We start from the raw sequence: 26,901 nt of genomic DNA, 5'->3' as shown, positions 1-26,901 counted from the left end.
ATACCATCTCTAAGGCTTGGGGTACATTGTGGAAAACGGGGTGGAGGTCTTGAAAATGTCATTCTCTATAGTCTGGATGTCTCTCTGGAGTCCACTGCCATCATCAGCTCACAATGGCTTTGGATACCTACATGTGGATAGGCCCTATTCATAATCAGTCATGGAAAGGGGAGGGGCTCACAATGCCCTACCCTTTTGCCTCTGAACAACTGGCTGTTAATAGATTCTGAAAGAGAGGGAATTGCTATCTTCAGTTGTGTGCTCACTGCTCAGCCTACCAGTTTTCAACAATGAGCTCCAAACCCATTGTCATAGTGGAACTTAGTGAGTCAGAAGACAAAACACATAGACATGAGAAATTCATGGGGACAAATGAGGGTGGGCATGGTAGGTGGGTAAGTAGTTAGGAGATGACTGTGGTCGGTATTCATTGTTTACACATATAAAACTGTCAAAGAACAGATTTAGAACTTTAGAAAGAAACTAAGATGTGTGAGCTTATTAGCACAAGTGAGGTCCCAGCATCTCCTTAGCAAGGCCATAACACTGGGGTCTGGTCACAGAAACTGAGCTGACACTTGCCCTGTCTTCCCTTCTGTGCTGTGCTATAGGGAAGTGTCCCTCCTGTGATAGTCCTGCAATCCTGCTCCCTCTCTTCTCAGCCTGGTACCACTCAGTGGGCACCAGCCTGCTCACAAGTGTTTAGGGGCGCTTGCAAGTCAAGTTTCTACTGGCATGGTCAGTACTCACAGTTCAGTCTCAGCGGTTCAGCACTTTGGATCCATTGGCCGGGCTTAAGGATGCTTTCTAAATGGGGTGAGGACAATAGAGTTGCCAGTGAGGAATGACACCAGCAAAAATATGCATATTTATAGGTTAATGGGCAGGCTGCCTAGAGATAACTGTGTGAAAAGGAAACTGTAAAGAGATGTATCCAAATTGATACAGCCACAAAGAATATAAACATCATGAGCACCTCATTGTCCTTGTTTTGCTTTTTTAAATAAAGAAACAAAACCAGTCAGTTAAGATACGGTATATTAATTGGTTAGATGGTACATTTTAACTTAAGAAATGTTAAATGGTAAAGAAAATTTCTGTCTTAAAATTGATGAAGTGTGATACTGAAAGTCATGCTTGGAAGTAGCCATCAATAGTGCTTCTCAATACAGCCAGAAAGTTTGTTTTTAAAGCTCAAAGGAAGAACATACTGGTTGAACAAATAAATTTTAGCAGATTCAGAAATTTTTATACTTGGTTCCTTCAAAGACAGATTGCCAACTCCAAAGTCTATTTTACAGTACATACATAGTTATTCCAGTCCATGGAAGTGTGGTCTACGGGAAAGAGACTGAAACATAGTGGGTGGGCAGGCTTTGGTTGGCATTTCCTCCTGGCTATGATTCTACTTTTAATGAGATGGGTGACCTTGCACATATCCCATTAAATTCAAAACTAAACTCATCACTGATAAAATGAGTGGGTTAAACTTTCTCATTTCCTAGCTCCCACTTTTTTTGTTTGTTTGTTTGTTTGGATTTTTATTTTGGTTTTTTGTTTGTTTGTTTGTTTGTTTTTCCGAGACAGGGTTTCTCAGTGTAGCTTTGCGCCTTTCCTGGAACTCGCTTTGTAGAACATGCTGGCCTTGAACTCACAGAGATCCGCCTGGCTCTGCCTCTTGAGTGCTGGGATTACAAGTGTGCACCACCACCGCCTGGCAGCTCCCACTTTTTATAAATCTCTGTGTAGTGAGTAGCCATTCCAGCCTATACACACATATTTTTACTCTTATTTGAAATATTTGTATATTGATACAAATGTAAATTTATATCTGCCTACTGTATGTTCTACTTCTGTTTAAGATATTCTGTATACTGATATATATTTAGGATTATCATCATATTGCATATTGCACTATACATTCCTACCTCTGTTAAAGATATTTTGTGAATTGTCACAATTTTAAAGTCATTGTCCTTTTACTGTACATTTGCTTACAAACTGTTTGCCTTGTTTACATGAAGCCTTGGTCCTTAGGTTGTTTAGGTAGATAAGACTTATAGATTTATTGTCACCTATGCTTGTCATCTCTATAGTTATGTTAGTTAGGTTATCCAGATTTATAGATACATAGGTTGGATGGAAAGGTAATCTTCAAACACTTCATGGACCTAGAGAATATGGCATTTAAATAACTTAGAATTCTGTTGATGTGAGACACAATTGCTCCTGGCAGCACCAATTTGATCCTGAGAGAATGCTGAGCTTCTAAGACATTTCCATTTGGAAGTTTGTCTTCTTGGCACAAAATGGCCTACTGGGCAAAGAACTGCCCTTGCCTCAACTGCTGACAGTACAAATGCTGTCCTTTCTGGACAAGTGGGACATAAGGAAAGCGACCACTATACTTTGCCAAGACAAGGTAAGATGGTCTTTCAGAATTCCTGCTTCTGAAAATGGTCTGTCAGATACTCTAGGCCTGTAGCCAATTTGAATGCACCAATGATGCTGAGAAACATTAGGTGACTGTCCAGGCTGCTAGCTGTCTCTGTCTACTCTTGCAAGACTCCCAAAAGTTGCTTGTGTCCTTCTCCCATTTCTCAGGTATTATTATATTCCTTCTCAGGCCTTTGATGAGTTAAAGACTAGCAATTATATTTAATATATATATATATATATATATATATATATATATATATATATATTAGATAGAATATATTAAGTATTAGACTCAGGTTCTTTAGGATAGGACACCTTTTGGAATGATCTTTGTAACATGCCACCTACCCATGCTCTAGACTTCCCTAGATTTTAGTATGTGTTTTTTGCTTGATATTGTTTGCATTTATTGTAATTCCAACTTATCTAGGTCATTATCCCTCATTACTCCTAGACAATATTTGATAACCATTTCTTTGTTCATAGTCTTGTATTAGGTTAGAACCTTCTTATTTAGACAAAAGGGGAAGATGTAGTGGGTAGCCATTCCAGCCTTGGCCTGGAAGTTCCAACCCCCATTGAGGCTTCAGTAATGGTCACACCCACAAGGTGGGGCTGAGGGAGGACGCTGAAGACCCAGGATCGAGAGGAGAGGCTTCTCTTGGTTCCAGGACCCTGGATGCTGGAGGTAGACCAAGCAGAGTTCTCCAGAGAACACCGCCGGACTGTGCCATACCTTTCCCAGACCCTGCAACCTATCCCTTCATTTGTAAGTTACCCCACAAAATAAACCTCCCTTTTAACTACGTGGAGTGGCCTTAATAATTTCACTAATACCTCTGGTCCTGGGTTCATTTTATTGGCCCCACAACAAGCTAAAAATGTACACACATGCAAAATTCCCTCAGAAGGTATCTTCTGCTAGCTTTCCATTTCAGCTAATTCTCTGTACTTGTAAAATGAAAAAAAAAAATAGAGTAATTAATTTTGCTAAAAAATTCTGAGTCCTGGGCTACCCCTCCTCATGAGTAAGGACACGGAACCACAGCGTGTCATTAGAAGGAGATACCTTACCTCTACTGCCCTTGACTTCCCCTTCATTGAAGACACTCTCATCCTCAGAGCATCCCTTATCTGAAAAGTAATGACATTCAGTGGTCAACAGAGGAAGCAATAGCATTCCAAAGCCCAGACACATACATGTCTTAGAACATTAAGACCAGTGAGTCTGGCCACAGCAACATTAGGTGGTTCAGCATGGCACCCAGCAAACAATGGGACTTGGATAAAAGTCAGAAAGTGTTATTAACAAACCACAGAACTATTTTCCAGTCATAGCCATGGTTTCTCTTTTTTCCCAACAATATCCTCATGCAACCTCTGCTTGTCTTGATGGTAAGCAAGCCCAGAGAGTAGAGGTACTCTTCTTTCTTCTTCACTATGGTGCCTGAGCTGTGCACACAAGCTCAGCAACCCTAGACTCCAGCTAAAAGTGTTTCACCCTCCTGCTTCCCTTGGCCACATGGAATTGTCCGGCAATGAAGGAAGCAAATTCAAATTACCTTGTGATCCATAATGGTGCCAAATAGCAAAATGAAGAAGCCCTGTTGTAAAAGTCAACAAAATCATTAGGGACAGCTTCCCACACAGCATACCAGTGTTATTTTAACCTCACCCCTGGACAGTACCTAGACATTAGCAGCCCATTTCCATTGTTGCAGAGGAACATGCATTGGCACAGCCTGGCCTGGTGGCACAAATCTGTATTCCTAACACTTGGAAGGCAGAGGTAGGAGGATCTCTAGTTCAAGGCCAACTATGTCTCTAATGAGTTCTAGACAAGCCTGAGTAGCTTAGCAAGACCTATTTCTAAGATAAATAAAATAAGATAGACCAGCAATATAAGTCAGAAGGTAAATGCACTTGCCAGCAAGCCTAAAGACCAGAGCTTGATCCCTAGGATCCAAGTGGTGGAAGTAGAGAAAATAACTCTGGTGTTGTCCTCTAACCTCCACATAGAGGATGTGTGTATGTTCATTCACACACAAATGAACAGGGGTAGAGAATACAAATATTTTTTAAATTAATGAAATGAGCACTGATGGGTCTTTCTTTTTAATCTACCTCCTTCCCTGGCAATGAGGATCACCCTCATGGACTTGTACACATGGGTTACGGATGCCTATTCTATGACCATTGATGTAGCAAAAGAGTTTTCAACTATACTGTATGGTTTGAGTGAAAAGTGTCCCCCTATAGGCTCATGTACACCTAGTCTCTGGCTGGTGGAGCTGCTGTGGGATAATGTGGAACTTTTTGTACATGAGGCCTAATGTACAGAGTAGGACAGTAAGGGTGAGGCTAGAAGTCTGTAGCCAAACCAGGTTCCAGCCTAAGCTTTCCACTTCCTGATCCACAGAAGATGGACAGAGGCCATGCAACAAGCTCTTGACATCAAGACCTGAGCCCCAGCTCCTGTGCCGCCCCTTCATGAAACTAAGAAGGAAAAGAAATCCCTTCTTTGTTAACTTTCTTGGGCTTGCCATTGTATGCCAATGGCAAGAGCAATCCCTAAAACATGGATCAGATCCTGTCATTTCATCTCAAGTACTGACATATGGAACCTTTCTCATGATGACGGTTGTACATGACATGGAACTTGGTCCTCCAAAAATCACGACCAGGGAACCACGGAAGTTATCTTTAAAGAAATGAAACTTGTGTCCTGGCCTGTTTTCAATTGGGGGAACCATTTTGTAAATAGTCAGCCATGGACTCTGAGATGGTAATTTTTTTTTAATAAAAACAAATGAAAACTACAAAGACCAGGAAGCTGGGAGGATCTTTTTTTTATATGCAGTTTTCTTGTGAAAAAAATCTGATCAAGTGACAATGAAATCTCAAATGTAAGTCACAGGGCTAAGAAGAGGATTTAGCTTAACTAAGAGGGTTTTTATTTTTTTATTTATTTTTTAGCATTCTCCATGAATAAAAGAGAAATATAAATGTTCTGAAGAAGAAATACATTTAGACGATTCCTAGGGTTTAATTAAGTTGCAAATAGTAGGAAAGAAAAAGATGAGGTCTGGAACTGCAGCTCCATGGCTACTCTGTTGTAGCTTTACGAAGGCCTGGCCTTGGTTCCAGCACCAGAAGAGAAGTGAGGACAGTGAAGGGGGGGTGGAGAGAAGAGAACAGGGGAAGGGAGAAAGAATAGAGAGGAGGGAGGGAAGAGGAGGGGAGAGGAGTGGAGGGGGAGGAGACGAGGGGAGGAGAGAGGAGAAGAGAATGAAGTGTTTTGTCACAAGAGTAACTTCCAGAGTGGGAAAATTAGCCAAATATGGTGGCTCACACCTGAATCCCATCACTCAGGAGGCTGGGACAGGAAAATCACTATGAGTTTGGGGCCAGCCTAGGCTAAAGAATAAGATCTTTTTTTCAAAAACTGCGATTATAACAGGGGTCCAGAGAGGTGGCTTGGCAGTTAAAAGCCATTGTGCTCAGTTCCCAAACCCACATGGCCCATGGTAGCTCACACCCGTTTGTAACTCCATCCCAGGGGATCTGATACCCTCTTTTGGCTTCCTTGAGCACTGTATGCACATAACATAAAGACATGCATGCAGGCAAAATATCCATATACATAAAAAATAAAAAATAAAGGGAAAAACTTTTTTACTTAAGGCAAAAAGAATAGAGGAAATTTATGTCAATCAAGAGATTTTGAGTTCAAGAAAACAAAGGCTAACTAAAGTCAGTGTTTTCCTTTTTTATTTTAATTTTTATTTATTTATTTTTTTTTTTTTTGGAGACAAGGTGTCTCTGTGTAGTTTTGGGGCCTGGCCTAGATCTCGCTCTGTAAACCAGGCTGGCCTCCAACTCACAGAGATCTGCCTGGCTCTGCCTCCGGAGTGCTGGGATTAAAGGCTTGTGCCTCTGACACCCGCCCAGTGTGGTCTCTTTAAAGCCATGTAACAGGAAGGGTGAAACTGACATTGTTCATAATCATTAAAAAGCATGATTAAGATACACAAGTGATCAAAGCTGGCATGTCTTTAAAACATCTCTTAAGTTTACACTTTGGGCAGCGGCTTAAGCAACAGTGACAGGGCAGCAGACATGCCTTACTAGTTTGTTGAATAGCTACAATATTTAAGGGGAAAGTGGGAAAACTTTGTCCCAGACACCAGATAGTAAATATTTATACTTTGCCAGCTATACCCCTCTGCTGCAACTACTCAAATGTGTCATCACAGCGCAAAGTCAGCTACAAGGAAAACATAAACAAACAAGCATGGCTGTGTTCCAGGAGAACCCTATTTACAAACATAGGCAGAAGGCTGTTCTCTAAGCCCCGATTAATTAAGACTATAAACCTGCCAGGTTTCCTATTATTCACAGGCAGAGAACACAATCTAACTAAATGATTGTATCCCCAAAATGCAAGCTGAGAAGCAAGGAGAAACATTCAGAGGGACCACTGTCAGAGCACGCATGCTAGAGTGGGAAAAATACAGTGGAAATCATTCCACGTCCAAATCCTTATTTTGCCAGATGAGAAAGTTGGGACCTGGAGGAAAATGGCCTTCCCAAGACCAGATAACATAGGACAAGATCCTATATACAAATAGTAACTAACATTTATTTCACAGGAAATAGTGAGAAAGAATTATAAGAACTCCTGGCTGTTCAATTTCCAAAGTGAAAGTCCTCTCGTTACACTACAGAAAATGTCTATTTTTGTTGAGTTTCCTTAGAGAAGGACAGACAGTATTACGCTTATTTTGACCATGGACCAACTTTTTACACCCATGATCAATGGACAGTCATCAGTGTGAGAAGATTAACTTCCGATGTGATAGGGAGGACCCAGAGTCAGTGAGAGAAAAAGACGGACCATCCTTTCCCACCAGCCTTATCGGTGGTCAAGCACAGCAACTCACACCTATATTCTCAGCACACAGGAGGCTGAGACAGGCAGACAGCTACAAGTTTGAGGCCACCCTGGCTACAAAGTGAGATCCTGTCTCAAAAAAAAAAAAAAAAAAAAAAAAATTTATTCTAAAAATGGGGGAGGGGCGGAGGGGACCAGGTCAGATGGCTCGGTGGATGAAGCCCCTTGTCACCAAGCCTAATGACGTGAGTTCAGTCTCCAGGATGTGCATGGTAGAGAAAAAGAGCTGACTCCTGTAAGTGGTCCTCCAACCTCCACATATGTTCTATGGCATGCATACGTGCCCACACATACATGGACACAGAGTGTGCATACAATAGGTAAATAGTTACTTTTACGTGGGAAAACATGTCAGTCTAAGTGGAAGATGCTACACTTAGAGATCACTGAAATGTAAACAGAACACTTGGTAGCCTTTAGTGGCAAATAAATCACATCTATCCTTTGATGTCTAGCCAGAAACACAAAGCAAATCCCCCTTATTGAACTTACCTGGAAAGCATTGAGCAAGGCAAAGATTACGTGGAACACCAGGTGTGTGCCTTCTAGCAAGGTTGCTAAACCAAAACCCCAGGTCAGTCCTAGCAGCGGGGTGAGGATGGCAACATTTTTGCTGATCCTGATCACTATGGCCATATCCTGAGATTTTGAACTGCCAATCAGAGGCCTCTGTGTGTTCACAGCAACCGCCAGAACCACAAAGAAATTCACAGCCACAATGGCCAAGGCTGGGATGGCAAATGCCAAAAGGGCTTTGGTTTGGTTCCAGTTAAGCCAGCAGGCATCTTTTCTGATGTAGCCTTCCCCAGGCTCTGTGACAGTAACTGTAATGACAGCAATCACCAGGGGACACCCGTAGCCGACAACAAAGCCAATGGCCATCATACGAGACTTCACCATCCTTCGGAAAACAACCAGTATTCCATAGACTATGAGCAATGCTTTGAAGAGCATCCAGAAGAACAGAGAGAGGAAAAAAAAGTGGCTGAAAAATGTCACAGCCACACACCACTTGTGGTCCTCCTGGACATTTGCATTGGAGCCAATGATGAACCACACATTCGCAGTCAGGAGGGACACCGCAATGTTCACGATGCACACGTGGCGCATGTATGATATCTCTGTTATAACCACCCGGGACCAAACCACAGCTTCAATGGCCAGGCAGACCACCAAGCTAAAGATGGAGACACTGAGCCCAATGAAAGTGATATAGTTCAGAACCTTGTCCTTTACAGGTCTGGACGACATGAGAAGGGAGAAAGACATTGAAGCTCTGCTGTAGTTACAGAGGCAATTCACCACGCCGTTGGTATCCCACACCGTATTACATGGGCTCTCATCCCACTGCCTTTTCTCAGAATGCCAGCGGACACACTGGATGCTAGTGCTCTGGGATTTATTGATTTTTTCAAAGGTGAGTATGACTTCTTTCAGACCTTCTGGCAAAACCAGAGACAGGATCAGACCACTTACAGGCTTTGAGAGATTTGTATTCGGCCCATGGACTTCTTTCAGAATGGTCCCCAAGGTCGGAAAAGCTATGGCAATGACTTGGGAGGTATCGGACAGCGGCTCATGTAGTGCTTGTCTGGGAATTGCTATCATTACTAAGACATCTTCTTTGTCATTGTGCACAGGCATGGAGAGGTTGAAACTGTCCTCTGAGGCACTGTAAGAGATGCGAGCACCTTTTGATTGAATGAAGGGTTCGTTTACAATGTTCTCAGATTCACCATGGAGTTGGAGTCTCTTGGCAAAGAAGTTCACTGACTCCAGCAAATCTGAGCTGGCGTTTTTATTAGGAATGAAAGTCCAATTTGAAATGGCAGTCTTGTTAAGGATGTGGTTGGCCATTTTTCCATAGTTCTGCAATGGAAACAAGCCTGTTAGTGTACAAAAGTGAATTTCTAAAATCTGAAACTTTGGCAGATCTAATTATTTCACCTCATTTGATACTTGCCTCTTCAAATTCACTACTTATTGCAACTGTGCATTAGTAAAACTAATGGAAGAAAATTAAAAGGATATAAATAATATTATTTTTATATTTAAAAAAAAAAACAGAATCTTGCTGGGCAGTGGTGGCGCACGCCTTTAATCCCAGAACTTGGGAAGCAGAGCCAGGCGGATCTCTGTGAGTTCAAGGCCAGCCTGGTCTACAGAGCGAGATCCAGGACAGGCACCAAAGCTACTTGGAGATCCCCTGTCTCAAAAGAAAAAAACCAAACCAAAATAAAAAATAGAATCTCAGCAGTTGTCCTGGCTAGTTTTATGTCAACTTGACACAAGCTAAAATCATTAGAGAAAAGGAAACCTCAATTGAAAAATATGCTTCAATAGATCCCCCTGTAGGGCATTTTCTTAGTTAGTGATTGATGGGGAGGGCCAAGCCCCTTGTAGGTAGTGCCATCCCTGGGCTGGTGGTCCTGGGTTCTATAAGAAAGCAGGCTGAGGAAGCCAGGGGAAGCTATCCAGTAAACAGCATCCCTCCATGGCCTCTGCACCAGCTCCTGCTTCCAAGTTCCTGTTCTGTTTGAGTTCCTGCCTTGGCTTTCTTTCAAATGGTGGGCTATTGTATGAAAGTAGTATAAGACAAATAAACCCTTTGCTCCCCAACTTGCTTTTTTGTCATGGTGTTATACCACAGGAATAGAAACCCTAAGTAAGACAGCGGTTAAGAGCATTGGCTGCTCTTTTGGAGGACCCAGGATCAGTTCCCAGACCCACATGGCAGCTCACAATCATCTGTGACTCCAGTTCCAATTCTGCCTCTACAGCCACTAAACACACATGGTATACATACATACATGCAGACACATAAAAAATAAATCTTTTTAAAAAGATTAAAAAGATTTATGTACATATTTATCTAAATATTATTATTGTATCCGAGGAAGATCCTCACAGTACAGAATCTAGAAGTCAAGATCAATGAAATGTGAATGATTGTTTTATGGAAGGAAGTATCTGTGCATTCCATGATAAGTTTGAGAAATATTATATACATACTATATCCCTATATCCCTCCCTTTAATAATAAATGCCAGTGCTCATGAGCACACTCAAATCCCTGAGAAGACAACCTGGGGATTTCTGGAACAGATCTCAGTTAGGAGACTGTTTTCTCAACATACATGAAGCCCTGGGTTTGCTTCCCAACTCATCAAAGACTGGATGGAGTAATACACATCTGAAATCCCAGGACTAGGCATGTAGAGGCAGGAGGATCAGAAGTGCAAGGTCAGGCTCAAATATATAGGCAGTTTGAAGCTAGCCTGGGCTACATAAGACCCTGTTGCAAAAGCTAAAGCCAAAAAAGACATCATAAGGAAGCATGTTTAACTTTAGTTTAACACGCAGATACCAACTACTGTTATGATGCACAACTCCCTTCCAAAAAAGGAGAGTCAATGTGATCTACTCGGGTAGCCTTGGAGTATGGTCCTCCCTATGTCTTCACACTCTGACTTCCATCGAGAAGAATGTGTCAAAACAGAAAGCTGAACTGAAACGTCTGCTGCTGTTGTGATGCTTGTTGTACATTTTACCCTGAAAAGAACATTTGAAACTGTGAAAAATGCAAGATTTAAGAAAACTCACATCCATGTTTACTGAAACTAATTTTTTAAAGTACCTTCATTTTCTCGCGAGTCACATTGCCATATACTCCGTTATAGGTCTGCAAGCTTGCAGAGATGTTTTTTAATAGTTCTACTATGAATGCAATATTTCCAGATGTAACTTTAGAGGATTTCACAGCATTAACTATGCAGACGTAGTCCTTGGGGCAGGACTTGTGGATTCTCTGAACTGCGTTCCCAGTAGGGACTGATACCATCGTGTTGCTTACTAAGTTCATGGGAACAATAGAGGACGATGCCACAGAAAGACTAGATGCAGGATTCATGCCCTGTGTAAAACAAATAATAAACAAACATGCATTAGATGAAAGGACTAAACCACAAACAACCCCCATGGGAAAAACAGATAGGCAAGGTGGTCCTAGAAGGAGTTCACTTGCTAAGAATAATTTAAGGCAGTCACAGGAGGTCTGGCCACCACCAAAATTCCCGGAGATCATGCTAGTGACTCTTTCTAGAATTTACTTTCAGAATAATGGTTTGAATTGAAGTGTGTGTGTGTGTGTGTGTGTGTGTGTGTGTGTATGTGTGTGTGTGTGTTAAAAGTATGTATGTGTGTGCATGTATATACATGTCATGGGGTGGAGGGTGCCCTCCCCTGTGTATGCACACATGGACATCAAGAGTCAACGTTGAGTGTCCTCCTCAATCAGCCTCTCCACTTCATTAAATTTTCAGGATTTATTTTATTTTTAATTATAGATACTTATATGTTTCTGTGTGCAGGTATGTGCGCATAAGTGCAGGTTCCTGAAGAAGCCAAAAGAGGACATTGGATTCCTTTGGAGCTAGAGTTACAGACAGTTGTGGGCCATCCAACCTGGGTCCTCGGAACCCAAACCTGGTCCTGTGAATTGGAAGTAAGATTTCTTAACCTCTGAGCTATCTTGCCATCTCTCCAGATCTCTATTTTGGTTTTTGTTTGTTTTGTTTGTTTGTTTGTTTGTTTGTTTGTTTGTTTTAATGAGGTCTCTTGCTGAACCTGGAGCTCACTGTTTTGGCTAGACTGGCTGAACGGCAATCAACAGGAATCTGCCCAGCACTGGGGTTCCAGGCACATGTGGCCGTTACAGAGGTTCTGGGTTCTGAACTCATGTCCTCATGCTTACTGGTACAGCAAGCGCTTTACCCACTGAATCATCCTCCCCAGCCCATCAACAATTTATGACAAGACAAATTCTACAGAAATGGGAAGAAGGGAGATCCAGGTGGAATTTCAAACGGGAACTGTTTGGGGAGGTTAGCTGTTCAATACTAAAGAATCACAATTTCAAAAAAAAAAAAATGTACATTATTCTGATTGTAAGTTAGTTGGCCATTTCCTGTTTTTTTTTTTTACCTATAACCCCTCAGAAAGTGACTTTGAATAAGCAACTACATCCATTCTCTTCTGCCTGTCGTTGTAGTTACAGGGACTTCGCCATGGTCTTCTGTACTTTAAAAGCAATAGCATTTTAATCCCTTTACAAAGCCCCCATTAAATACAAAAATGTGGAGATCCGTGTGGGCTTGGAGGGAAATACAAAGAAGTCGGTGATGAGGAGAAGTATACAAGATAGATTTTTATTGTGATTGGGACATGTAGGGGCCATTGAATTCTTATTCCTTCTAGATTCTCTGTTTTAGTTAAAGGATTGAAAGCATAGCAAAGAAGTTATGTTTACTTTAACTCAAGACATATTCAGTTGATTAATTAACTTAAGAGGCATACAAATCCACCCATTGAGCTAAGCTGAAAATCCTAAGCCATCATTTGCATGTAGTTTAAGTAACTTTTACTTGATTTATTTAACCTTTCATTTCCAAGGTTAGAGTTAGCACAATCTCTATTTCTCAGCTGAATTCTCACCCAACCCTGGAATTGATCTTTACCAAGAGGGAGAAGGAGGAGAGAGGCAGATACATCAGGGCATGGGTAAGGAAAGACAGCCGTGATGCAAGCCACTGGGTAGTTTTCCCCAAATCCAAGCCTGAGACTGACTGCCAGTTTGAACAGGTAAGAATGGAAGTGTCTGGCCCTCCTACTGCAGTCAGGGAGAGATAGATCCTGTCACCAGGAGTGTACTGAGCATCACCTGAAATAGGTTGTCCACAGAGAGGCTTGTGCATGTTTCTATTGTTTTTTTCCATTTGTTTTGATTACAAGTGAATACTATTTCTCCATGGAAATTCTGATCACAGCTCTGGTTACAGCTGGAAGGCGAGATGCAAGATCCGTTGCATTTATCTGAAAACAGGAAGACAGAAAAAGAAAGAAAGAAAAGAAAAGAAAAACAGAAATCAGCAAGTGAGAGGCCGAATTACCATTTGCACACTGACAAATGCATCTAGTTCATTCTTGGACTTTATTAATAGCTGGCCAAGGAGATGACATTGGACTGCATTCTCAGCAACAAAAGAAAGCTGCATGATCCATGGTAAAGCTAGTATCCAGAGGGAGTGAGCCTGAGGCAGAAAAGGGACCTTAGGGTGTTCAGAAATCCCTGTTGAGAAACCCTGCGGTGGGAGCAAAGGAAGAGAAAATAAGAAGGGACCCAAGAGCCTTGAATACTGTGGTGGTTCAAGTGAGAAATGGCACCCATGAGCTTATGGATCTGATCTCGGTCCCCACTTGGTTGCACTGTTTGGCAAGGTTATGGAACTTTTAGGCTGACAAGTGTTGCTGGAGGAATGATGTCACTCAGGAGAGGCACTGAGAGTGTATAGCCTCATTCCACTTCCAGTTTGCCCTCTCTGGTTGAAAATGTGACCTCTCAGCTCCCTGCTCTGGCTGTCTGCTGCCATGCCTCTACCACCATTATGGACTCTCCTTCTGGAACTGGAAGCCCAAATGAACTCTCTCTTCCTGAAGTTACCTTTGGACATGGTGTTTTATCACAGCAACGAAAGGTAATTTGTACAAATGCTAAGCAGAAAACATGATTGCATCTGTGATTGAAAGATAATTGTCCAGTGCAGATAGCAGGAATCAGTGAACCTTTCTGTGCAGAACTACATGCAGAGAGTTGGTGGATAAGACACAGGAAATGCACATAATCTTTGTATAGTTTGAGGTACAGTCACTTGTTGTCAGTCACTGGGGTTACTGTCTGTATAGTCACCATGAATACTGAATTAGCAAGTACTGCTCTACTGTTCCCAGAGAAATATAAGGTTAAATTCCTGGAAATTTCTGCTCATGATAATTCTCAACAACTGCTGAGATATTCTCAACAGCTGTGACCTTCCTTTATGTATATTTCTGAATAAAGACATGGTCTTTAATATATATTGTTTATTCATTAAGTTGAGCTTATAATGAACAGCACTCACAGTGCATAGTGCTCTTACTCAAGCCTAAACAAGGCTGACCTAACACAGACATTTTCTCCATCCCAGCCTTCTTTGAACTAAAAACACTTAAACAGCATTCCAGCATTCCTACTAGAGGATTGCTTGAAAAAGAAAAATCACCACCAGAAAATCCCAAAGCACAAAATGATGTTTCCTGATTAGTGTTTAGTTGTTGTTGGTGGTGGTGGTAGTGGTGTTTTATTTTGTTTGTTTGTGTTTTGGTTTATTTGTTTTTGAAAATTTATGTCCAGAACAGATTGGACTGTGCGCATGTCTGTGAGAGATTATCTTAATTGATGAATGTTGTGGGAAAGGCGGGCCTGCTGTGGGGTACACCAGGTGGACCTGTGCTGTATAAGAAGGTTGAATGAGCATGAGCTAGTGAGCAAACCAGAAAGCAGCACTCCTCCATGGTTTCTGCTTTAGTTCCTTCTGGAGTTCCTGCCCTGACTTCCTTCAGTGGACTGTCACTTGGAAGTATAAACTGAAATAAGCCCTTTCCGCTCCTAACCTGCTTTTGGTCATAGTGTTTACCATAGCAACAGAAAGCCTACCAGAATATGACGACACATGGGTAGTGTGGGAATTGCAGTCATAAGGGAGAGCACTGCCTTATCCCAACCCAGCAGGGCATGTGTGTGCCAGTAACACAGCAGCTGGTTTGTATGAAAGGGTACTATGAGTTCTGGTTCATGTATTTCTTAGTGAATAGGCAAATTTGCAAATACATCCTCTGCAAAGAGAGGGTGAGTCATCAATGTATAGATAAGCAAACAAAAAACTACTTTTCCAGGGACAATGTTATTCATTGTCTGGAATTCAGATTTAACCAGCCATCCCTTATTTCTCATTGAAAGTGTTTAGTCTCACAGATACGTTAAAAACGGTATATTATCAAATTAATGGAGTCTTTGCCTCTGGTGAAATAAAGTAACTGTTCTCAGTCGCCTGTGGTAAGACACTTTAAGAGGGATTACATTCTTATTTAAATTTCATCTCAGGTAGAACATACTTTCTTACATTCTGAATTGTAGCACAATACTCACAGACAGTAAAACTTAAGCTAAGAGTTGCATTATAAGTAACAGTGTAGAATATAGCAAAGCAATACTCCCCAACCCCCAAATTTAGACATTGCTATGAAATTGATTATTTTAAATTTGCTGAAGTACTAACATTCAAATTCAAATTCGACAGAAATCATGACTATGCTGAAAGCCATGAAGTTTGACTTTAGTGCAGTGAACAGTTGAAGATATTTTTCTTGTATCAGGACTAATCTCATAATCCTATATTGGTAGATCAAATGTAAACTATAAGCTATAAATAACTTAAAACTGTGTGGTGGCTATTCTTGGTTGTTAACTTGACTATGCCTGAAATTAACTAAAACACAAGTGGCTGGGAATGCCTGTGAGGGAATTTTTTTCTTAATTAAATCATTTGAAATGGGAAGTCCCACATTTAATCTGGATCTTCGAGGTAGGAAGATCCACTTTAATCTGGACCACACCTTCTTCTGGCAGCCTGTATAGAAGGCAGGGAAGAAGGAAGCTTTTGCTCTTTGCCTCAATGTCTTCACTCTTTGCTGGTAAGTCCATTCCTTCATACACACACACACACACACACACACACACACACACACACACGCAAGAGGTTTATTAGAATGGCTTATAGGTTGTGGTCTAGCTGAACCAACACAATAGTTATCTACCCCGACTGGTTGGAGATGGTGCCATGGTGTTGCTGCAGATATGACATGGGGCAACATGTTGCACAACACTTAATGTTTACCCAACAATTGCCAGCTTCCTTTCTGTCCTCTTTCCCCGTCCAATATCATATTTACATAGATACATGTGCCACTGGCCTTAAACCTGACAGTGATCTGGAATGTTTGGGTGAAGTCATGTGATGCTAAAATGTTAGTAATGATAATGTTCTTGTTCCTCTTCTTCAGAAATATGACCAGTCTTACCACCATCAAATCACCTTGCTTTGTTTTACCAGAACACAGAGTATAAGAGTGTTGCATACAAAACCTTGAATATACCTTTGGAGGAAAGAAGAACAGTGTGCTCTTGGCCTGTTCTGAGTTTAAGAAATTCATTTCCCTTTTAAGTTTGAAAATGGGTATCAGTCTGTTGTTCTAGAGCATGTGTGAATATTTATCAACTTGCCTGATTAGTTATGTAAGAAACAAATTGTAAGACATTATGTCAATGCTGATAAACACAGAGAGCTCATGAGAGGTTATTATTTCATTGGAAAGCCTGAGGTCTGATGTTTGCATTATCCACCTCCTTCTCTATTTTGGCCCTATCTCCAAATGAATTAAGACTATAATATAGTCATACATACCTTGTATAGGCTTCGATGGAGGGATTTGAAGTTCATCTTTATCCTGAAAAAAAAAACAAAAAAACAAATTCCCAAAAAAATTTACTGTGTGATGTACTCTCTCAATTTAACTTAGAGGACCCATGTACATGTAAAGAGGAAAAGTGTTCAAGACTAGGAAGGAAACAGTGGCAAACTCGAGTGATGGTTCTGAGGGAACTTGCTGGAGAAGACACAGGTGAGGACACTCTACTCTCTGAGTGCTAACCTTGAAGATCACGAGCTCTGAAGGTCAAGTTAGTGGATGGGGTGGATCTCTTGTAGTTTTAAGGATCCAAGAACACAGAAATGGCAGTTACATCATCAAGCTAGACTCTGCCTATACTGAGTACCTGGATGGAATACAGCTAAGGAGAAACCACAGGTCCTATAAATACATCCTTAGTAGGAAGAAAGAATAGAAATGTCCACTGGGTTGCAATAGTTGAATCACAAATCTGTCCTGCAAGTAAAGGATTATGAGTATTACCTTAAAATATAAAGTTTGATATAATAAAGATATGACACATGATAAAGAAACTAAGATTCTGTAAAACAAAACAACTCACAGAGGCATCAAAAGTTAAAGTAAGATCTGAATCTGAATTGCTCTGCTGCCCACTTAGGTCTTTCCTCTCTCGATAGCCACCTGCATACAATCTCTGTGGCTTGCAAGGTGACTGCCATGTTGAACTGTGGCCTCCCAGGCTGTTTCCCGCCACCCCTTAACTTCTGTTGTTGTTGTTGTTCCCTTCCCCTGAAAATGACTGTCAGTAAGAGTAAAGTCAGGCTCCTACAAAAATGTATTTTAATTAGCATGTTACTTTTCAGATACCTAGACATCTAAGGTATCAGAGGGATTTCTCTTGGGATCGATCACACAGGAAGAGATCAAACTTACTTTTGGGGGTTTCAAGTTAAAGCATTCTGTGGTCAGGAAAAACATTAGACAGCAAACAATGGTGACCGGGAGCTTCATTTTCACAATGAAGACTTTAACCTGCAACAGAAAAGCAAGAAGATAGATCCAGTTGAAGGGGATGTCTGTTCTGGTGGAAGCTCTGCCTCACCCGTCATCCATACCATACACCCAAAGAGTCTGGGATGATTAGGCAGAAGCCCCCACCTCTTCCTCCCCAGACCCTGCCTTCTCAAACCGGACCCTCAAAGCCCATCAAAAGCCAGCCCCTCCCTGGGGCTGCTCAAGACCATGCCTACAGGTTACTTAAGGCCTGGTAGCCATATTTGCCATGTGACTCCTCCACTGCCTTTCCAAGGGTCACCAGGATTGTTTGCTCTGTTCATCAAACCTGGAATTATTAATTCCGCTTGATTGGCTTATTACATTGGCAGCAGAGGAACCTAGCAACTTCACTTGGCCTACTCAATGCACAGCAGGGTGAACCACTTAGTAAATATACCAGATAAAGCCACATTGGTGTGGCTAGCTAGAGTCATGGGGAGGTTGGCCTATGGACATGTCTGGGGCATTTTCTTGATTGATGGTTGCTGTAAGATATCCCGGTCTACCCCTAGGCAGATTCTGGGTTGTATAAGAAAGCAGGCTGAATAAACCACCAGGGTATCCCAGAAATCAACATCCCTACATGGCCTCTGCTTCAGTTCCTATTCCTACCTTTCATTCCTGCCCAGGCTTCCTTTTGTGATGGACTGTGGTTCAAATGTGAAAGGCAAATAAGCCCTTCCCTAGAGTTGCTTTTAGTCAGAACATTAATCACAACAACAGAAAGCACACTAGGTCACACACCAAAACTACATTCCTGAGGGGAGGACTCTAATACCTAATTTCAGCCTAATTAAAGTGAAAAAAATTAAGAATTTCTCTCACCATTGATCCTTCTCCTAAAGAAGACAATGAAAGAAACATCCAGAAAGATGAATGTTCAGCAAAACTCCGGTCCCTATTACTTACTTCACAAATTTCTTGAAAGAAATACTTATCAAATTTTTCTAGGGAGTCTGGGAAAATGGTTCAGTCACACCTGTAATCCCCTAGCACTCGGAAGGCTAAGACCAAAAGAACCCTGGGGCTCACTGGCCAGCCAGGCCAGCCGAATCAGCCAGTTCTGGGTTAGTGAGTGACCCTGTCTCAAAATCAGCTGGTTCTGGGTTAGTGAGTGACCCTGCTCAAAAATAAGGTGCAAAGTGACAGAAAAACAACAAAAACCAGTATCATCCTCTGGCCTACACATGTACATACACACACACACACACACACACACACACACACACACACACACACACACATGGTGGGGGAGGGTGGCCATCCAAATACTGTGCACCAGTCACTTGGAGACAAATAGTTTGAGGTAAATTAATGTGCATACTTGTCTGCTACTAGACTGAGTGCTGAGACCCCCTCTAGTAGATGAATAAACTACTGTGCACTTAGACGGAAGGTCCTGGGAGGAACTCTCTCTTCTGGGACCAGGGCTGCATGTCTTGCCTTTCCTTAACAGTCATTCAAAGTCATACCCCTAAGAAGGTATCACCACAGCACATCCATGTGGGATATGAACAATCACAACCTCTTACTTTAAAAAAAACAAACAACAAACAAAAAAACCCTTCCTTACAATTTTCCTCTTGGAGGATACAGATACAGAAGAGCAAAAATAGCGTGGGTTTTGGAGACAGAGCTGAGTTCCAGTTCCCTGTATACTGTTTATAAACTGAACTTGCCGAGCCTGTTTTCCCACTCATCTCTTTAAAGGTGGTGCAGATCCATGCTAACAACCAGCACTCACCAAGTGGCTCTTACTCACCAGAAACTGTACCAGATGAGAGAGTAAAACTCAGAGACTAGCTGTCTCGGTTACTTTTCTGTTGTGATGAAACACAATGACCAAGGCAACAGAAGAAAGAGTTCATTTTGGTTTATGGCTTCACAGGGATCCAAACCCACCATGGCAGAGGGTGGCAGAGGGGTATGGCAGCAAGCAGCAGGCATTGGGGCAGGGGCATGAAGCTGAGAGCTCACATTTCAGTTGCAAACATGAAGCTGGAGCAGGAAGGTCAAGAGGGGAGTTGGAAGGGAAGGAGGTGAAGAAGAAAATATGGGAAAGCTACAAAACGTAAGGGTCATTTGAGGGGGCAATATGGAAACCTAACACAGCAGAAGCTTCCTAAAATATATACATATATGAAGGCGATCTAAATGAAATCAACAAAAAATGGGGGAGACCGAGCCACAACTGGATATCACTTGTCACCAAATGAAGCTTCCAGTACTGAGAATGGGTTATATTTAATTGAGTTGTTAGACAAAAGAGTCCCATGGGGATCCTCAAATAACCCACACTGTTTCCAAGACTCCACAAACTGAGAGCAAGGTCCCATTGCTAAAGATAATGTCTACACAATTCATTGAACGTGAAGAAGTAGAGCAGGTGCCTACATAGAACCTTCATCCCTACATGCTGGTGTATTTGGTATAGGAAGGTACTCTGCATATTATCAAAAGAGAAACATAAACTTCAACCCAGCTACAAACCCTCTGATCTACAATGCTGTCCTGCCTGCAAGACACGCCAGGGCAATGGTGGCATAAAGCTTGTGGGAGTAACTAGCCAATGTCTGGTTTGACTTAAGGCCCACTCCACTCTACAAGGCAGAACCCATATGTGACTCTGCTCAGGTGGCCAAGAACCGAAAACTAGATAGCCCAGGGACCCAGGGTAAAACCAAATACTACTGTTCTAAAAAAATAAAAATAGCAAAACAATGACTCCTAATGACATTCTGCTACACTTAGAGATCAGTGCCTTGCTCATCCATCATCAGAGGCACTTCCTTCCGCAGCAGATGGGAACAAATACAGAGACCCACAACCCGACATTATGCAGAGAGTGAGAGACCTAGAACCCTCAACCCAAAGGAATTTCTCCAACAAAGCCCTCCTCTCAGGGCTCCAAGAACCCTGTGAAAGAGGGGGCAGAAAAACTATAAGAGCCAGAGGGACTGGAGGACACCAAGAAAACACTCTAAATCAGCATGATCATGCGAATTCCCAGAAACTGAGGCAGCATGCGCAGGGCCTGAGCGAGTCTAACCCAGGATCTCATGTGTCCATCATGGCTTCCAGCTTAGTGTTTTCATTGGATTCCTGAGTGTGCAAACAAGTGGGTCTCTGATTCATGTACCTTCTCTTGGGCTTTTTTTCCTTCTGTTTGTTTTGTCCAATTCTTATGTGTTAGTTTTTGGTTTATCTTATTATATTTTATCTTATTTTTGTCCCTTAGAAGCCTATTTGCTTTCTGAGAGACAGAAAAGAGATGGATCTAAATGGGAGAGGAGGTGAGGAGGAACTGGGAGGAGGAGAGGGAGAAGAAAGAGTAATTAAGATATATTATGTGAGGGAAAAAAATCTATTTTCAATAAAAGGAAAAAATCAAAAGAAAGTCTGAGCAGGGACACAGGAGCAGGAGAAACAGTGGCTGAGGAATGGCAGTGAATTTGCAAGGACATGGGGATTCCGTGCACAGAATTCAGGATCTTACAGTGTGGGTGGAATGAGGCCCTGATGTCTGATTGGTGCATGGTTGTGCTGAGCAATGCCACAGAAGACGTTGTGATGGTTAGCTAACTATCACAAAACAAAATACCGGAAGAACCTGTGTAAGTCCTCTTAAAGTGCCCACACATTTCACAGACACACCTGACTTTCAAATTTTGTTACCATGGCACAATAAAAAACAGCATATGTATGAGTCAGTATACATTTACAAACACAGATTTCTATATACAAAACTGAAAACACAATTTTCTGCTTTAAACATTTTATTATGATGTCAACACACACACTCTACCAGATACCCTGATACGTCTGACATTTTTATCTTGTGTGCTATTTTAGTCTACTTGCGGTCTTCTCGTGTGTTGGCTGTGACCCACTATATAAACTCACATGCCTCTAATGCAGAATCTTCTGTCAGTTAAAAGACAGACAGTCCACTACAAGGTTGACTGTCCTTGTCAGGGTTTGCAGTCCTTTGACTGACATGGTCGATTTCAATCATTCCCTTTCACTCTTCTTCATGATTGTTCTGAAATCTTCCTCTCAAGGTATGTGTATCAGAGATAAAAGATACTCACACTCAAGACCAAACATGTAGAACAAATTCTGAAGATTAAACAAAATCTCCTCCACTAGAAAAGAGAACAAGAAAGGTACCAATAGGTGAAATGCCCAAAGAGGCATTTGTAAATAATAACAGCCACACCTGAGGCTTCAAGACAAGGGCTGCTTTCCCTACACCATTTTCAGTATAGGAATTTGGTTTAAAGCTTGTCTGGCATGGTGGTGTACACTGGTACTCCTGGTACATGGGCTGAAGCAGGAAGTTTGTGAGTTTGAGGCCCTTCTGGCTTACACAGGAAGTTCCTGTCAAAGGAAAGAAGGAAGAACGGAAGAAAGGAAGGAAGGAAGGAAAGAAGGAAGGAAGGAACGAACGAACGAAGGAACGAACGAAGGAAAAGGGAGGGAGGGAGGGAGGGAGGGAGGGAGGGAGGGAAGGAGGGAGGGAGGGAGGGAAGGAGGGAGAGATAGAGAATGGAGGGGGAAAGAGAGATGGAAGGAGGGAGTCTAAGTTGCTGAAAGAAACTCAGGCCCACTGATGTGATGTGATTTATGGAATTCCCGGCAGTGGGGCTTCTGCATTCATAGAGGTTTTGAGAGTGTTTGGGGGCAATGGAAAATACCCAGTATTGCTGTACATATGTGATGTTCAGCTCTGTTCTGCAGTATGTTCAGCTTGTCGCCAAAGTGTGTGTGTGCATCCTGAACATCTATTGCTATGAACCATGGGTATGGTAGCAGAGAAGCTCCCAATTTGAAGACAGTTCACAGGCTTCTTAAATCAAGACCCTAATCCAGTGATAGGTGTGTGGTTGCATGGTAAAAACACTCACTTGACTTAGGAAGGGTCTTGGCTTCAATCCCCAGAGTATGATGGAGAGAGAGACAGACACAGACAGACAGACAGATGGGGGGGGGAGGGGCTAGTACCCTGTGGGGAAAAAACAGAATAAGCAGGGTACTACTTACCAGGTACTTTCTTACAGTAGTGCATATGTATATCTGGGACAGTTCACTATTATCTACCAATTTTATTTTCAACCATTTGCAATGGGTACCAAGTGTGAAAGAAAATAAAACAAAAGAAACTTTAAACAATCAGGGCATTTATATCCTCTGGCTTCAGTTTTCTTTAAATTTGAGAGCTCTGTCTGTTTTCCTCTAATAGGCAGTTGTAGGTTTCCTGTATATTGGATTAAGGGCCCTAAATGGGATTCTGTGGAACCTTTGTTTCATAATCTATAAAGGTGTTCCACTATCAACTCAACCTAGGGAACAAAATATACTACACTAGACTCTCTCTTGCCCCCAACAAGTATACACACACACACACACACACACACACACACACACACACACACACGCACAAGGCACTGAAATTCTTTCAGTAACAATATTGTTTCACCCAAATTTTACCAAAATTGTATCAGCATTAAAAAATGCTTTGGGTGCTGAGACAAGGTTGGCTAGATGGCTTAGAGGTTTAAAGCACGGGCTATTCTTTCACAAGATCCAGGTTCAAATCCCAGCACCCACATGGCAGCTCACAACCTTCTGTAGCTCAGATCTGAGGGACCCTCTTCCAGTCTCTGCAGATACTTCACGTACATAATGCATGATGCACAGACATATGTGTAAGCAAAACATGCATGCACACTCTTTAAAAACACTCAGAGGGACTGTTGACATGGCTCAAGAGAAAGAGACCCTCTGCTCTGGCAAAGAACCTGGGTTCAGCTCCTAGTATTCAGGTCAGTTGATTCACAACTACCTGTAACTCCAGTTCTAAGAAACTTGCCACTGTACACACCCATATTCATGTATACATACTGAGGCACAAGTATATACATAATTAAAAACAAAGGTAAATCTTTTTAAATTCCTTGAGTAATATAAAGCTGCTATCCTATGAAAAACATGCTGTCTTAGAGGAAAACACACTCAGCTATCTGGGTTTGGACCCCAGGTATATTTGTCGGGCACCTAGCCAATGCCCATACCTATGGCAATATGTTCATGGGAGGCACTTACATCTCTCACACAAAAGCTCTGAAAAAACACAAGAAAGAAGGACAGAATCAGAAATGAAAATTGAGGAGTAAACAAAATGCCACTGAACTCTAGTTTGAGGTCATCTGCGGCAGCAATGACGTAATAGTGGCCACTTGTCATTTTCGAAGACCCTTTCTCTGGTTTCTATACTAGACCCCCAGTGAGGGCAGATCCACACCTTATTCCCAGAGTGACTAGCATCCGGGCCACCTAGTGTGGCAGTTTCTCAGGACCTATAAAAGTAACTGAAGCACAGTCCAGGTCGCTCCTTCCCTCCAGAGCAGCATGTCTCTCTGCACACCCTGACAAAAGCGTGAATTACCCGCCACCATACACCTTCACGCCTCACATGGTAATAAACAGCAATTTCAAGCTGTCAAAGACAGCCAGGCTCCCTGTTGTAACCTGGTGATTACAGAAAGAAAATAACATGGGTTGGCCTCAAAGGCTTAAGGAGAAAATGCAACTAAACCCACTCGCCAGCCCAGAGTGGAGTATTAAGTAACTAACCCTCCCAACCTGTTTACTATCCTGAACATCTCACAACCCTCTATGGAAGAGTTCTAATCACAGTGGGTCAAGAGAACCCAGGAGAAAGCAGGCCACAACTAAAATGGAAAAAGAAATCCTGCTAGTCAGGAGGTGGACACCTGCCCTTTCTCCATCCTCAGCCCACTCAGCACCCACTTGGAGTGGGAAACACTTGTTCAATAAATGAGTGAGTGAACAGGGCAGCCCTGCAGATTGAATGAGTGAGTGAAGATCCTTGCCCACCATCTGAAAGTTTGGCTCTAAGATCATGAGGAAACTCTACTACCCTCAAGAAGCAGATGAGCACACAGATGCCCCTCAGTAGCCTCCTTCAGATATTCAAATCCTTACATGTTCAGGTCTTCTCCAGAAAAATGGTGCAAACATTTGCACAAGACCTCCCCCGCATGGTGCATACACTGCCTCAAAGGCTTTGTCCATAGTTGTCATTCTGAGATGTTTAGGAAATAATAGTGACAGACAGGTCTGCACGTACTCGCTTCCAACACAGGACCTTCCCTGCAGCTTTTCATCTGCGATTAAAGATGAGGATATGGAGCACACAGACAGACGCAGGAGGCCCTGGAATGTGAAACTCCTGACAGTTTTTAGAACCTGCTGGATTTGGCAGAAATGTTCTCCCTCTCATCAGACTTCCATTTTATTCCACCATCTGGGCCCTGATTTAAAAAAAAAAAAAAAATGTTTATGAAGTTTCATGTAGGAAGAGATATAGAGGGAGGGAAGAGGGAAGGAGGGAGGGGGTAAAGAGTAAATAAAGGAATGAGAAGAAGAAAAGAAAGAGAGAGGGGAAGGGAGGGGAAGGAAGCGGGGCAGAATGAGGACACAGTGGTGTTGATTGTGCATGGTGTCTCTCTGTGCTATCTTCATTTTAAGCCATAAAACACTGACCTTCTGGACAGATCAGAAGAACTGTATGTTCCTGAACACTACCTCCTATTTGTTCCTCTTTCCTGTGCACAAAACCGAGTTTCTGAGTGAGTTGTAATTCAAAGTGATAACCAGTCTTTCCGGGTCCTGGAACTCACTGCTGTCACTCACTAGATGAAGCTGTAGGATGAGTCATGCATGCCAAGGTACTCCGCACCTGTCTCAACGTGCCTGAAAAGGGCTGGCATTAGGATCCCAAAGAAAATGAGAAAAGGTCAGGCCAAGAACCATAAAGCAGACAGTGGTGAAGGATGATTGGCATGTGAGCTCTCAAACTTCTTGATTATCTCCCCTTCAGTGACAGGCACAGGGGGAGAGGGAGGCACATTCTCACTTGTCTATTAACCTTGTAGGCAGCAACTGGCTTCATGCTCCTTGACAAATCCTACTGTCTATGGGAATGACTAATTCAGAAAGGTTAACTGGAGGATGAGGAACTGAAGAGTGAGAGGGCTGTGTGTGTGTGTGTGTGTGTGTGTGTGTGTGTGTACATGTGTTGTTCCCCTAAGCCTAATTCCATAACTACATGTTGTTACTCTTGTTATGTAATTAGAATTTTGATTATAACATCAGATGGCTAAATGACTTGTTTCTATCTTGACCTCAATAACAGAATCTACAGATGTGCTTTTACCGGTTGGTTCTCTTTCACCATAGGTGAAGGACAGAGCCTTAGTGGCAGAGACCACCAAGACTCTAGACAAAACCAGACCCATCTCTTCTTGGCTATTTTAGATGGTTTCCATCCATCGCTTTGTATCTGGATTCAAATGCTGACAGCTCTCAAGAATCACACAGTTTCAGAGCTGGAAGGCACCTTCATCCCACCAACTATCTCTGAATACTTAAATAATTATAAAGTTATTATTGGTGCTGGCAATTTCTCTGTTCTGTGAAGGACGCTCACCAGAGTGCTGACACTAATCATGTGGCCAACAATACAACACCCAATAAACGAAGAGCCCAAAGCTTCTGCAGTTTCCCTCTGAGTCCAGAGCATAGGCCTTTGGGCAACCCACACTGACCATTCAAACAAGGGGGGCACCATAGGAAGGGTTCCCAGCAGGCACTGCAGGTCATGCTTTCCTTTACATTGCCATAAAGACAATTTGTTGGGTTCATGAAAAGAAGAAACTAAAATTTTAAAGCCTTGCATTCCATCTAAAGGGAGTTGAAATTTCTCTGTCATGGAGACAGTGCAGAGGCAATGAGTCTAATTGCCTGGCAAGGCACTTTGCATTTTCACTCCAAGGAATGAGCAATTCAAGCCTGACAGATGACTCCACACAGATAAAGAAATGTAACACAGACACTCTGACTTAGAGCTAGCCAAATTCTGAACCACATTAAGGAGGGGATGCTGCAGAATCAAGCATTCCCAGAAACACCATCCCAAATCACACATTTCCCTCATTCTGGAACAGGTGTAGGAAACAATCAGCTCTTTACTAGGAAAGGGGTAACGGCATAGGCCATGTACTCACGCATTCAGGAAGTAGGTCTAGCAGCTCAGAGACCAA

At 42.3% G+C, this 26,901-nt stretch overlaps 1 protein-coding gene across 1 annotated transcript; it reads right to left on the bottom strand.

The window, feature by feature from the left end:
- Nucleotides 1–750: 750 nt before the first annotated feature.
- On the bottom strand, nt 751–26,901 carry Adgrf4 (adhesion G protein-coupled receptor F4). Its single transcript, XM_036168091.1, has 9 exons — nt 26,866–26,901; nt 17,651–17,749; nt 16,732–16,774; nt 13,113–13,264; nt 11,031–11,306; nt 7,886–9,262; nt 4,002–4,043; nt 3,514–3,573; nt 751–807 (listed from the first exon to the last, which is right to left on the bottom strand). The coding sequence occupies exons 2-9, from the start codon at nt 17,726–17,728 to the stop codon at nt 760–762; spliced, it is 2,076 nt and encodes a 691-aa protein (XP_036023984.1). The 5' UTR covers nt 17,729–17,749; nt 26,866–26,901; the 3' UTR covers nt 751–759.

Source organism: Onychomys torridus, chromosome 18 (genome assembly GCF_903995425.1).
Source record: "Onychomys torridus chromosome 18, mOncTor1.1, whole genome shotgun sequence".
Classification (NCBI taxonomy): Eukaryota; Metazoa; Chordata; class Mammalia; order Rodentia; family Cricetidae; genus Onychomys; species Onychomys torridus.
The sequence above is the reverse complement of the archived record's forward strand: the minus strand, read 5'-3'. Positions and strand labels throughout refer to the sequence as shown.